Below are 13,833 nucleotides of genomic sequence, written 5' to 3' on the forward strand. Positions count from 1 at the left end.
GGCACCGCCCGTCATCAGGCCACCGAGCAAGGCATCGCCCGTCATCAGGCCACCGAGCAAGGCATCGCCCGTCATCAGGCCACCGAGCAAGGCATCGTCCGTCATCAGGCCACCGAGCAAGGCATCGCCCGTCATCAGGCCACCGAGCAAGGCATCGCCCGTCATCAGGCCACCGAGCAAGGCATCGCCCGTCATCAGGCCACCGAGCAAGGCATCGTCCGTCATCAGGCCGCAAAGCAAGACTCACGCCTTGCTCAGCGACCTCATGGCAGACTCATGCCATGCTTCAGCAATCTGACGGCTGTCGTGTGGAAACTGTTCATTAGCCTGGTGGTGCTGCTCTTGATACTGCGGGCGGCCCCTTTGCCCTACCGCGGGCGGCCCCTTTGCCCTACCGCGGGCATTGTGAAGGGGTGAACAGGCTACGCACCGCTTGTTGAACGCACTATTCGCTGTAGGCTGGTCTTTTCTGATTATCTAGTTCATAAATGAGTGAGTGAGGAACATCATGTGTTATTGGTAATTTACTGTGTAGATCTATCTTAGATGAGACTTTTGCCATTTTGTGAAGTGATTACTTCTAAATGATGTGGCTGATAAACAAAGACGTCCTGCCACCAACTTACATCATTAACGCCAATCAATCTTGGCGTGCGTGCGTGCGTGCGTGCGTGCGTGCGTGCGTGCGTGCGTGCGTGCGTGCGTGCGTGCGTGCGTGCGTGCGAGAGAGAGAGAGAGAGAGAGAGAGAGAGAGAGAGAGAGAGAGAGAGAGAGAGATGTGAGAGAGAGATGTGAGAGAGAGTGAGTGTGTGTAATGAGGCCAAAGCCTGTCACTTAGTTTCAGTCAAAGTGAAGTCAGGCAGCCAAGTTTACCTCTGGGGAGAATAATAGCAGGATATCGATTGCCTTTAAACAGTCGAAAATCTGCCACATGCTATCTTAATTAGCACTACTAATGAGGACTTAAGTTGAATATAGCCTGTTTAAAATAATGAAGCCTTAGTTGGCCATTCTCAACTCAATGAATGTTTTCATGGCCATGCATTTTAAAATGTGTGTCTACTCTACTCAGATTAATTTGATGGCTTTTTTTGTTTGTAAAGGTGAGATGAGGTAGTCTGTCTCGAGTCTTGTACTGAATACCGACGGGTCCAGTTATCATTAATCTGTACAAGGGTGTCTGGAATCAAACATTCATGAATCACAGGTGTCCCAAAAAACGGAGTAGAGCTTAGCCGAGCCATCTCACCCTGGTAGAAGGCTATGTCAGGCCCAATGTGGTCCAAAAGTCAAACAACATAATACTGTTTGACCACAAGACTAACATTTAGTTTTCCTATTTAATTTGAGTATTTGAGTAGGTATGAATGTCTCCAATGAGAAAGTAAAATAATATTTGCCCAGCTAACACAAACAAATTATTGGAATATTCATACTGAGACCATATTAACACTTCAAATTATGAATGTGAAGGCTTATTTAAGTAAACAGAGAACTATAAAGCTTGATTTGAACATGGCTGCGGTGTTATTCCTCCTTACCATTGTCGGCTGACAGGGCTGTCACTATGCTGGGCTGAGTGGGACCAGGCTTCACCCCGGCTCCATTTTCAAATGCCGGCTGGTGTTCTAGATCCTGGAGCTGCCAGTTTAGGCCAAAAAGGTGCATCGCTGTGAAGAACAAAAACAAACAACAAGAATCAGCAACAAGTGTGCAAAAAAAATAAAGACAACTAAAAATGTACAGTATATAAAGTAGTTAAAGCATAAACCAGGTGTGGGTGAACGGTGAAGAAAGAAAAAAGGGAAGAATGTCCTCAAACTTCGACATCTCTTGGAACTTTTCTCTTACCAACATTGCACTACAGTGTAAAGTGATGCACAACCCGAGAGACACCCTGTGGATAACGTTCCCCAGGAACCCTGTTGGTCCCGTGTGTATTCTTAGGCAGATGGAGGCTTTGCATTAAAGTCTTAGTGTCGGCACACAAAAACAGCATCTGTATCAAAGACGGCAGCAGCAGGTGCCATTTCTATTTTGACACAAATCTTTCCTCTACAGAGAAAGAAAAAAGCGGAAAAAAAGTAATTCTCAAAGCTCCACGGGTCTGACAGAGGAACACACGGTGCATGTTGTTTACGACATGTGTACGCTGAAATGAAAAAGGACAGACTCTCTCAGTGGGAGTGGGACGGGCGAGGGTGACGAACCTGCAGGGTGTCTCAGTGCTTCTGGTTCATCTTCTTACATAATAGCACATCGCTGCATGGCTGGCTGACATCTCACAGTGGATGTCTTACCACCACCACCTCAAGCTCAATGTGGGCAAAACTGAGCTTATCTTCTTTCCTGGAAAATCTTTCCACTTCCATCAGTATGGCTACTGTTCCAACTTCTGAAGCTGGGAGTGGTCCTGGACAGTCAGCATGTTCTCTTCACTGGCTTGTGGTAGCTGCCTGGATCCAATTAATTTGTGATGAACTACAAGGCAATCAACAAGTTTGACAACCCCATACCTTCAATATCTTAATTAAACTTACATCAGCTAACACAGGACGTCTGTCTGTTCCTCCCTTCCCTATGACACCCTGGCCAACACGCCAAGCATCCTAGATTTTTCTCCCTCCTGGTTCCCAAACAAAATGACCTCCCCGACACAGTCAGGACTGCTGACTCATTCCACATTTTCTGCTGCAGTCTGAAAACTCACCTCTTCAGACTCTACAGGGCTCCAAATTCCCTTCTTTTCATTGCCATCAAAACACCATTCAATGCAATGATTATAAAATAAAGATTAGCATTTTCATTTGAAATAATCTTTTATTTTCATATTAGCCACTGTGTCATTAATATCCCTATAAGCCAGTAGATAATATTGTATAATAAGTAGTGGTGCATTATATAATCGGTAGCATATCAAAATCGTCCATAAAAATGCCATATCGGTATCGGATCGGTGAATATTTTCACAGATATTGATGACACAATAATAATGTGACCGTCGCTTTTGTTTTGTGTATTTCTAATGTTTGAAGGCAGCATAATCCGTATAATATCGGCATCGGTCTGAATCGGTATCGGCAGATGTGCAAATAATCGGATATCGGTCATAATTTCATAATTGTGCACCCCTAATAAGACTGATAGGATGTCCTCACATGTCAAGTGTTGCATGAGCCAGAATCAGAATGAGCAAATGAACACGTCGTTCTGTCTAATCTAATTTCAAATTGTCATGTTTCTTAGATACTAGTTTATTTTTAGTTAGCATGACAGATGTTACCTGCAGGCTTGATGTTGATGTACTTGGTACGCTAGTTACGTTGTAGAACTTCATTGTTTTCTTTGCATTCTGTTTACGTGACTATTTTATCCTGTCATTTGTTGACTATGGTATAATGCCATAATAACACAGATCTTGCACTTTGTAACTTAGTCGTCCTGTATAACAGCATCTGCTAAATGCCTACACTGTAAATTGTACATAAGTAAACTCCGTCTTTCACTCAGCTGCCCAAACCGGCCTGTATTGTTGCTGTGTATTGTACACCCTCCAGAAAAACGCGATTATGCGATCGCATAATTCATTGCATAATCAGCCATTATGCGCTGATTATGCGGGGATCCATTTATTTCTAAAAGGGCGCATATTTCCCGCGATAATCGCATATGTCCGCGCTAATATGCGAATTATGCGGGGCTCGCTTGATTTCACAATCCCCGCATATTTTCGCATAATCGCAACTGTCCGCATATTCCGCAACTTTCCGCATATTCCATAAATTTCCGCATATTCCGCAACTTTCCGCATATTCCGCATAATCGCAACTGTCCGCATATTCCGCAACTTTCCGCATATTCCATAAATTTCCGCATATTCCGCAACTTTCCGCATATTCCGCATAATCGCAACTGTGCATATTCCGCAACTTTCCGCATATTCTGCAACGCTCCGCAAATCCCGCAATTTACCGCATATTCCGCATAATCGCAACTGTCCGCATATTCCGCAACTTTCCGCATATTCCGCAACGTTCCGCATATCCCGCAATTTACCGCATATTCCGCATAATCGCAACTGTCCGCATATTCCGCAACTTTCCGCATATTCCGCAACGTTCCGCATATCTCGCAACGTTCCGCATATTCCGCAATATACCGCATATTACGCATAATCGCAACTTTCCGCATATTCCGCAACTTTCCGCACATTCCACAACTTCCCGCATATTCCGCAACGTTCCGCATATTCCGCAATTTCACCGCATAAAAGCGCAGAAAAACCCCGCATATTTAATCGCATAATCAAGGATTTTGGCCCGCTAAATCAAGGATTTTAACCCGCACAATCAAGGGTTTTTGCCCGCGCTTTTCTGGAGGGTCTATTGAATGTAATCAGACTGTGCTCAGCGAGAGGTCCAATCTCCCTCAAAGTCACCAGGCTGGGAACCTGCTGATGAAGCATCTTGATTTCCGACCATACGATCTGCACGGGAGCCATTTTCTCGTCATCATACGTACATCACATTCCATGCTCAGTCAATCAGAACATCACTATGGGGTACACACATACACACAACGCTGGGCATAGGAGCGGCTAGCGCAGGTGGAGCGAGGTCAAGGCGGTGACCGACATTGATTGATTCATATATCGGTCGCTGTCATCCGTCTGTCCGTCGCTGATTACAACCGTCCGGAATCACCGACCGACTTGCTTTCTCTCGGCTAGCGCCCCTCAAAAATATATCTGATCTAGAAGCCCACAAGCAATAACGTAAGCTTGTAATTATAAGCCTGTGAGGCTTGGGCGGTTTAGATCCTGACACCTGCTCCCTCATACTGTACTTGTTCCCGGCAAGTTCCACTGTGCACTTTCTCTACTGCTTTGCTTCAAGAAAAGCTCCCATGCTTTTCTTGCCGCTGGGCACTGGAGATTAGGAAATCGCCGCCAGCAGCATCGGTCTCTCTCAGCTGTGGATGACGAGAGTTTGATGATAAAGTTAGTGACCAAGAAAGGTGCCCTCAGCAGAGTGCAAATCTCCACCAGGAGTCATGTCTTAACTCTATTTTTCTCCAAGTCTGTATATATACGTACGTCTACGCTAGGTGGCGTCGTATCCCAGGTCCGTATATATACGTACCCCAACGTATACTCCGTCTATATAATGGTTGATGCCGACGGAAGCTTTTAACTTTGGATTGCAAATATATTCACAGTGCAAACCAGTGGAAGGGAGGATTTTCAAACCTCCATAAGTCCTACTCTAGAATCCACATCCACATTTCGGATTTAATTTGTGCCTTTGTACAGCGACGCTGCCTCCAAATAAAAGCTTCTGACGAAAGGTAACGAGTGTGTGCGTGTTCCAATGATACTAGAGTGTGTGTGGACAATAGAAATGTATGGAGTGACATTCACATAGTACAATCATGAAAGTAGCACAGCTTGTGCAACCTGTTGATTGTTAATTCCTTGAGTCAATGATGTCTGTACTGTATCATCAGCCAATCAAAGGTTGGTTCTGGTCCAAAGCATCACAGAATGGATATCCCATAGCTTATATTTATTTGAAAAATATTCTGGAATTAAGGTCTTTGGCCTGCTGGCAGCGTGCACAAGAAATGTGTCACTGATCGGCCCAGTAATATGCAAGGTTAGCTGCAGACACACGCACGGAAACGCACACGGACGAATGCATGAATATCTTAGCGGAAATTATATATCAACCAAACAGTCTGTTACAAAATGACTGATGGTACCAAATTAAAAACACATCACACTTAAAAGGAAGAATGAAGTTAAATAATTGATTGGCAAGATGACACAAAGCTCTGACTGATAAACGTTGGATGAAAGGGAAGCTGTGGCCCCCATCTTGTCTCTTCTCTTCTTTGACTGTTGAAGACCGTAGCCTTATCTCAACAGGAGTTTCAACTGTGTCTAATGTCTTTCCTTCAGTTCTTTAAGCAACGCAAACCGTGCCAGACACGCATCACACATCAAACTGACGGCAGCATAGCACACTGTCGGAAGCATCACCAACTTCCTGCCAGAGAGGAAGTGATGTACGAGTCTGGGCCAAACTCAGGTGTATCAGGGGGAATCTTTGAAGCGAGACACAGCAGGAAACCCTCTTTATACTCTTTCCCTCTCCAGTCACCCCGCCATCAAACTGCCTCAAGGTGAACAGCCCTCAATTTAAGAATTTACATAAGTTATTCTGCCCGACCAGCGTGGCTGGATTAATATTTATGGAAGGTGAGAATGTCTCTCTGTGAGCTAGAAACCAGAGAACCGGGACTATAATCAGCGATGCCATCAGGCTGAGCAGTATGCAGCTGCTCTATGCACAACATCCAGCATACTGGCTCATATCCCACTATCTTATTTTGGAAATGCTATTTATGTGCACCTATAATAACAAAGTGAATGGGACTTCTTCCCATCTTTGCTCTTCCAGCCTTTAGAACAGAAAGGCCAGGTGATGATGGTCCCAGTGGCCATGCTATAGGCCATGCTATAGGCCATGCACGTGCGTGCGTGCGTGCGTGCGTGCGTGCATGCATGCGTGCGTGCGTCTCTCTCTCTCTCTCATATATATTTTTTAATGTGGTAATGTTGATTATGCAATGAATCGAAAAACGAATCGACAGAACATAATCAATAGTAGCAGCCCTACAATTGAACACAAGTCATGTTCTCATACTGTAATTCCAGATAATACTGGAATATCCAAGATATCTTATCATGAATTTTATAGCAGAGATAAGAGCTTATCTGGGTTACTGCAGACAGCATATACAAAGTGCATTTCCCATGCACCAGCTCATGTGATGTATGCATTCAAATTATGAATAATAATAAGAGGATATTGGTGTACGAGGAAAGGGCCCATTGAGACAGAGATTGAATATGCAGACTCAGTACTTTGGGTCTCTCAGTTGAATATGTTTTCTCAGGGTCAATGTAAGTTCAATGTAAACATTACTTGAGCCGCAAAGTGAAGTGACTGCAAAACCCTGTAATACGGCTGCATAACTGTAACATCCTGAGTGTTAGAGTAATTTAAAGGTGATGTAAGTTAATAGTGTGGTACGAGGTGTCCAAAAAACAGCTCTTGTTGGATTTTTTGTCTGTGGTTGAGAATACTAAACAGGGGCTTTTATTACTTTAACTAACCATTATTGTTAGTTAATAAGCAGCCAAAAGGGGATCTCTGATCATGACATCAAAGAAAAGGACCCGCACACTGTCAGGAACTTGCAAAGAATGTTGCTCTTAATTCGTTTCGGTCGTTAGACTTTCATCAGGACAGAAAATGATTGACGATTGTCTGTCCAGATCCGACCGAATCGTTGAATGAAGTTCCTGACTGTGTGTGGGTTTGATTGATTGATTTAATAGTTTATTGAACATAAATGTAAAAACAGCAACAGAGTACAGTCAAACACTCAGTTCTAAAGGGATAGCACCAAAAAAAGTCCTTGCAGTCTTGTTTCCATTTAGGCCCTATGCAATCAATTCATAGACATGACAATTCAAAATCATCGATAACAACAAATCTAAATCATTTCAGGAAAAAATTAAAAACTGTATGCACAGATTGGGGGAAAAGGAAGGGGGGTGTGGTCACCTGGGGGAAGGATCATTTCCTCTCCCTTGGGTCTACTGAAAGGTGGATTTTTAGTCTTGTTTTAAAAGATGTAAGTGATCTCCCTTTTTTGACGGAGGGGTTCAGGGCATTCCAAGCCTGGGTGGCTGTGTTGTAGAAGGAGATATTTGTTTTGGAAGTGGGTGGTACCAGATTATTGTTTCCGCTCCCTCTAGTATTGTGGCTGTCACTCACTCTTTTGAGGTAGTTAGTCAGGTATGCGGCCGGGGTACTGAGGGCATTGAGGGCAAGGCTGCATTTACAATTTTGAATGTCAAACACATTTTCAATTGCTTAAAGGTGATATAGACAGATTTTCAGCCAAAAATTTAAATAAATGTATTTTTTTTGTCCTTTTTTCCATCTATCTTTCCCTATATTATGATGCTGATGTGTTCTCCTGCAACAGCACACTCTCCCTTTGGTCCCCTCTGGCTGAATGCACTGTTTATATCCACCTGCGGCTCTAGAGCCACATGTGGCTCTTATAGGCCCTCTCCCGTGGCTCCCAGTTGCTACGGCAAAGAAGTATGAAAAGGAATAAGAGGTTTTCTTTTCCTTTTTTACATTTGATCATAATTTATTATTGAATTTGTAGTAGGCATAAAGTTATTCTTTCATTTTGCATATTGCAAAACAATGTTGCCTATACACCAGATAAAAATAAGAATCCAATTTAATGAAGGAAAATAGAAGAATAGAAGAATGTATTAATGATAAGACATCTTTGTTTGTTTTCACCACCAATGCTGCTGGCTAAGGTACAGTATACTTGATATACTTTGAGAAATTAGCAAACAATAAAAGGTAATATTGAAAGACCAGCAAAATCACAAATAATTAAAGTTTGCTTTATTTAAGCAAACATATATTTTGCAGCTCCAGATAGAATTGTAATATGTTTTTGGGCCAACAATGGCTCTTCTGATAATAAAGGTTGCCTACTCCTGCACTACAGTTTACTAGTCGGGACGTCGGGGGGGATTTCAACTTTTAGCCAATTGCAGCGTGAGGCTGTGACGGTGTGTTCAACCCAGCAGTATTATAATGAAAATGTGATGCGATTTCATTGCAATGTATAATATTATGCCCATATCTTAGTTTCACCATTGTTCATGTGAAATAGTATGTTTATGATTTAATATGTAAGCCTATTGAAATTATGAGAATCGCTATGTATAGCGCATTCATGGTTGGGTGGTCCGGCCGGCTTGAAGCATGCATTCAACCCGTGCTCGCCAACGGTGACAAGCCGTCACGGATCATCATAGCGATTTTTCTTCATTGCAATGAATAACCGTGGACAGAGTAGTTCACATGAACGATGCTGTAGTGCCTGGGGCATTTGAGGGGCAATATATGTTTTATATGCACGATTACAAATAAAGGAGAATTGAATTGAGAGCCAGTGAGTCTCCTCCGCTACTTCCTACTTCCTCATTTGCGGGACTCGTCGTGTCACTCGTGTGATATTGCGATTATGCTACAGTTACCCTTAAAAAAACATGTCAACTCAATGTCATTGTTGTCTCCACCAGGCCGAAGGCATGGGGAGAGAGTATGTTTTGCACTCCGTCCGTGTGTGTGTGTGTGTGTCCGTGTGTCCGTGTGTGTGTCCTTCCGTCCGTCTGTTACCAGCTAATCTCCGGCACCGTTAACCCGGTCGATGCCAAACTTTGCACACACACTCCCTGGATGCCAACGATGAACCTCTGCCCCACATTTTCCAGAACGGCCTGTTATAGCGCCACCAGGAGGCTGCTTTGTGCAAAACAAGTTTTTGGACAGTACACCTACAGATTTTGTCCAAACATCACACAAATTGGTACACAGTCTCTCTAGAGCCATTCAACGAAACAGGTCTTTCAGATTTCTCAGACTCCATCCTGATTGGCTAAGATTGGCTTCCAAAGTTCGCAGGAGTGCTCAGTTTCAAACAAAATGCTGCAAATCATGAACACATCGTGTGATTTCCGTGAAATTGTGCACGCACATTCCCACTAGGCCGAGGAAGAAATGCCACATGACAGTTTTTGAATCAGCCTCATGGTGGCGCTACAACAGGCCAAGCCGCATCTCACACACACACACACACACACACGTTTATATATTACTCCTACACATTTTGCCAAACATCACACACACTGGTGGAGACCTGTGCCCGGAAGGGCACTTTTTCTAGTTGTAACTAAGATATCGATAGAAATTCATAATTTTTTAATGGCATATTTAGCCATACGAGCGCAATATCCATAGCGTCCCTCCCAGCAGCAACAACAATCCCATAGCCTGAAGTGACCTGGCTCGGCCAATAGAATGACAGGGGGAGGGGGGGGTGGAGCTATTTGAATTCTGTGTACAAACACTGGAAACCTATATCTATATCAGCTTTAACTCTGTCCTCTAACCGGAGCCAGTTTAGACTAGAGATGGGTCATGGGCCCTAGCCCATAAGAGATGGGTCATGGGCCCCAGCCCATAAGAGATGGGCCATGGGCCCCAGCCCATAAGAGATGGGTCATGCGCCCCAGCCCATAAGAGATGGGTCATGGGCCCCAGCCCATAAGAGATGGGTCATGGGTCCCAGCCCATAAGAGATGGGTCATGGGCCCCAGCCCATAAGAGATGGGTCATGGGCCCCAGCCCATAAGAGATGGGTCATGGGCCCCAGCCCATAAGAGATGGGCCATGGGCCCCAGCCCATAAGAGATGGGTCATGGGCCCCAGCCCATAAGAGATGGGTCATGGGCCCCAGCCCATAAGAGATGGGCCATGGGCCCCAGCCCATAAGAGATGGGTCATGGGCCCCAGCCCATAAGAGATGGGTCATGGGCCCCAGCCCATAAGAGATGGGTCATGGGCCCCAGCCCGAGAAGTAGTTGAGTTTTGGGAGGTCTGAAGCTTAGTTTTAACTGGCAATCCTATAGTATTATAATACTATAGGATTGCCGTGTCAGAATGAGATATAGTGTGTATATCACAGATTTTTCTACTGGCATTAAAATGACGAATTAAACATATGAATAGTGCAGGCAGAACGCACAATCCACTGTTAATTAGGCTGGCCATAAGCCAGTTAAAACTAAGCTTCAGACCTCCCAAAACATATAGTATTATAATACTATAGGATTGCCGTGTCAGAATGAGATATAGTGTGTATATCACAGATTGTTCTATTGCCACCCAGTCCTGATGGTGGCGGTAACGTCACCATTATGCCGATTTTGACCAAATAGAGCGAATCTGGCGATGTCACTTCCGGTTCAACGAACAATAACATCCGGTAGTAGTTTTGGACTGTGCTGCACTGTCAGATGTCCGGGATGCTAAGCGATCATCGTTGATTTTAATAACTAAGTCAAATTAAGCTCTAATCAAGCCCAAAATATCGCATTTTACGCAGCGATGCACATAAAGACCGCGAGAGCGTGCACGCGTGGATTTCGGACGGTTTTAGGTATATTACATCGGCCGTTAGCCAAACAAGCTAAAAGTTGCTACATTTTGCTACATTAAGCCCCCGATTACAGGGAATTAAACGATTACGTCAATTACGTCAGTGGCCATAAGGGATTTATTGATTCTGGGTGACATTGTGATGCTGAAGAAGAGGTGGAAGCTTAGTCAAAGGAGGGCTGAATTAGAGCTCCCTCTAGAGTTTTGAGAGCACTTTCGTTGACAAAAGATTTACATTTTTGATCATCTTTGTTACCATGTTTTCACCTGTCAGCTTGTTGTCGAGAATACAGCCCAAATATGTAATCTCTTCTTTGCTGGAGATTACTATGTCTATGTCATCAACTTTAACCTTGGAGTAATTTACGTTGACCTTACTGAGGGAATGTTTAGAACCGAAAAGTTTGTTATCGGTAAGCCAAGTACGGATTTTGGTGAGTTCAGAACTGAGAGCCTCCTCGACTTGCATTTTGTTCTCGCCCGAGATCAGGAGTGCTGAGTCAAGACAAGAACTCCTTTCTCATTTTCTTTCATGTCATTATCAAAGATCCCCTTTTGAATATACAGCTCCATCTCAATGAATTAGAATATTTTGTAAAAGTTCATTTTCTTCTGTAATATAATTCAAAAAGTGAAACTTTCATATATTCTCAATTCATTGTGCATAAAGTTAAGTATAAACCTTTTTTTTTTTTTAATCTTGATGATTATGGCATACAGCTCATGAAAATAAAGGGGCACATACAGCTCATGGGGCACGGTGGCACAGTCGGTAGTGCTGTCGCCGCACAGCTAGAAGGTCCTGGGTTCGATTCCCGCTGGGGACGTTGTGGGCGCTGGGGGCGTGTTCCCTCCTCTGCGTCATCAGTGCCCATACCCGAGGCGGGGTTGGCGAAAGGGCCTTTCTGTGTGGAGTGTGCATGTCCTCCCCCTGTCCCCTAGGGTAGGTACCCTCACAAAAAACATGCAGTAATCCTGGTCTCTAAACTACCTCCCTCTGGCCAGCTGGGGCTGGGGAAAGGAACTGGTCGGAATAACGTGTTCCTTCCACGCGCTACATCCAAACGGGGAAATTCCACCCTGTCAGGTGAAAAGAAGCAGCTTGGACTCCTCATGCATAGAAGGAAGCATGAGGTCAGTCTGCTGCCCCCCCCCCCCCCCCCCCCCCAGGTTGGCAGAGGAAGTGTAGCTTATGTAGCAAGTATAATTGATACTGGGTGAAAAAAATGGGTTGCAAAATCGTGGGATAAAAAGTGCTGTACGCCATAATCATCAAGATTAAAACAAAAAAAGGTTTTAAATGTAACTTTATACACAATGAATTGAGAATATATGAAAGTTTCACTTTTTGAATTATTAGAAAATGAACTTTTACAAAATATTCTAATTCATTGAGATGGACCTGTACTTTTTGTCCTACTAGCCGGGGAGCCACAGGCCCAAAATTTGGTCATTTGGTCATTAAGGTCCAGAGAATAAGAGGCCTGCTCTGCCTGAAACATCGCGAAAAAAAGTTATTGTATACCACACCATAGACATATAAGGCAACCTTTTCCAAATTTCATCATGCATGTGACTGTATGTCAAACTAGGGGGTTTTCATGATTCTGAATCCATTTCAAGCATTAGTTTTGCACGAAAAACACTCGTCACAAATGTGATGAGGTCGGCACAAATGTGATGAGGTCGGCACAAGGTTTTTTTTGGTGTAAAACTAATGCTTGGAATGGATTCAGAATCATGAAAACCCTCTAGTTTGACATGTCACATGCTACTTAAAGCATAATGAAATGTGGAAAATGTTGCCTTTATAGGTTGTCTGTGGTGTGGTTTACAAAAAATGGTCATAGCTTTTTTTCCTCACTATGAGTGAGTATTATTAGTTAGTGTTAGCTATTAAACAACTAAATGAAACGTATTGTTTATTTAATTACTAACATCTTCAGCTTTTGCTAGGGCTTAACCTTAGAAACGTTAGGGTAGGCTATTAGCCTCACCATGAGTGAGTGTTTTTGTGTTATTTGAGATTAAATGGAAAATGCCCTTTTAACCCATTTAGATCACATCCCTGGTCATATTGTGCAGCTAAATAACTGTATTAAAAAATGTTACAACACAACCTCCTTTCAACATTTAAATGTAATTCCTCCCAACGCTATGTCCTGCCTACCTATCCTGTTTCACTCAGAAGTTAGATAAACTCGAAATGCAGTGCATGAGGCAATGCATGAGCCCCCCATGCACTGCATCCTAGAGTTCTGGGTAGGCTATATTTAAGACTGACTGCAAAGGTGAATTGCTGACAGAAGTAGAAGAACACACTCACGTGCGCATGCATGTGTACACACGCGCGCATACACACGCACACTCACACAAACACACGAAAGCCTACGCGTACTGACTTAGGAATCAGGCCAAAACAATTACAACTCCCGACACACAACAAACCGACAAATTAAACCAGTGACTGATGTCTGGGAAGAGACAACACAGGGTACCTGTATCGAATTGACAAGAGGTGTTACTTGAAATGACTAATTCAACTGATCTGAAGCCCAGGTTCCTACTGGCATAAGCCCAGTGCATTTTGTTGTGAGTATTATAGGAGATAAGATAGCTGGCGAATCCGAGACCCGCTGTGTCACAGGAGCATCATCTAACCACTTATTCCAACAACAGGACATCATGAATAAATAAAAAAAAGAATAACACAGTCAGGGAACGC

The 13,833-nt window shown here is 43.6% G+C and overlaps 1 protein-coding gene across 1 annotated transcript in view; it reads right to left on the bottom strand.

Annotated features, from left to right (window-relative positions):
• Positions 1-13,833, bottom strand: part of LOC306923713 (teneurin-3) — a gene marked incomplete at both ends in the record, with an annotated part of 232,390 nt that overhangs the window by 117,995 nt on the left and 100,562 nt on the right. Inside the window, one exon of the mRNA XM_079501976.1 lies at positions 1,542-1,670. Within this exon, the coding sequence (XP_079358102.1) occupies positions 1,542-1,670 (129 nt within the window). The remainder of the gene's footprint in view (positions 1-1,541; positions 1,671-13,833) is intronic.

The sequence above is a fragment of the Electrona antarctica genome (genome assembly GCF_951216825.1).
Source record: "Electrona antarctica genome assembly, chromosome: 1".
Taxonomy (NCBI): Eukaryota; Metazoa; Chordata; class Actinopteri; order Myctophiformes; family Myctophidae; genus Electrona; species Electrona antarctica.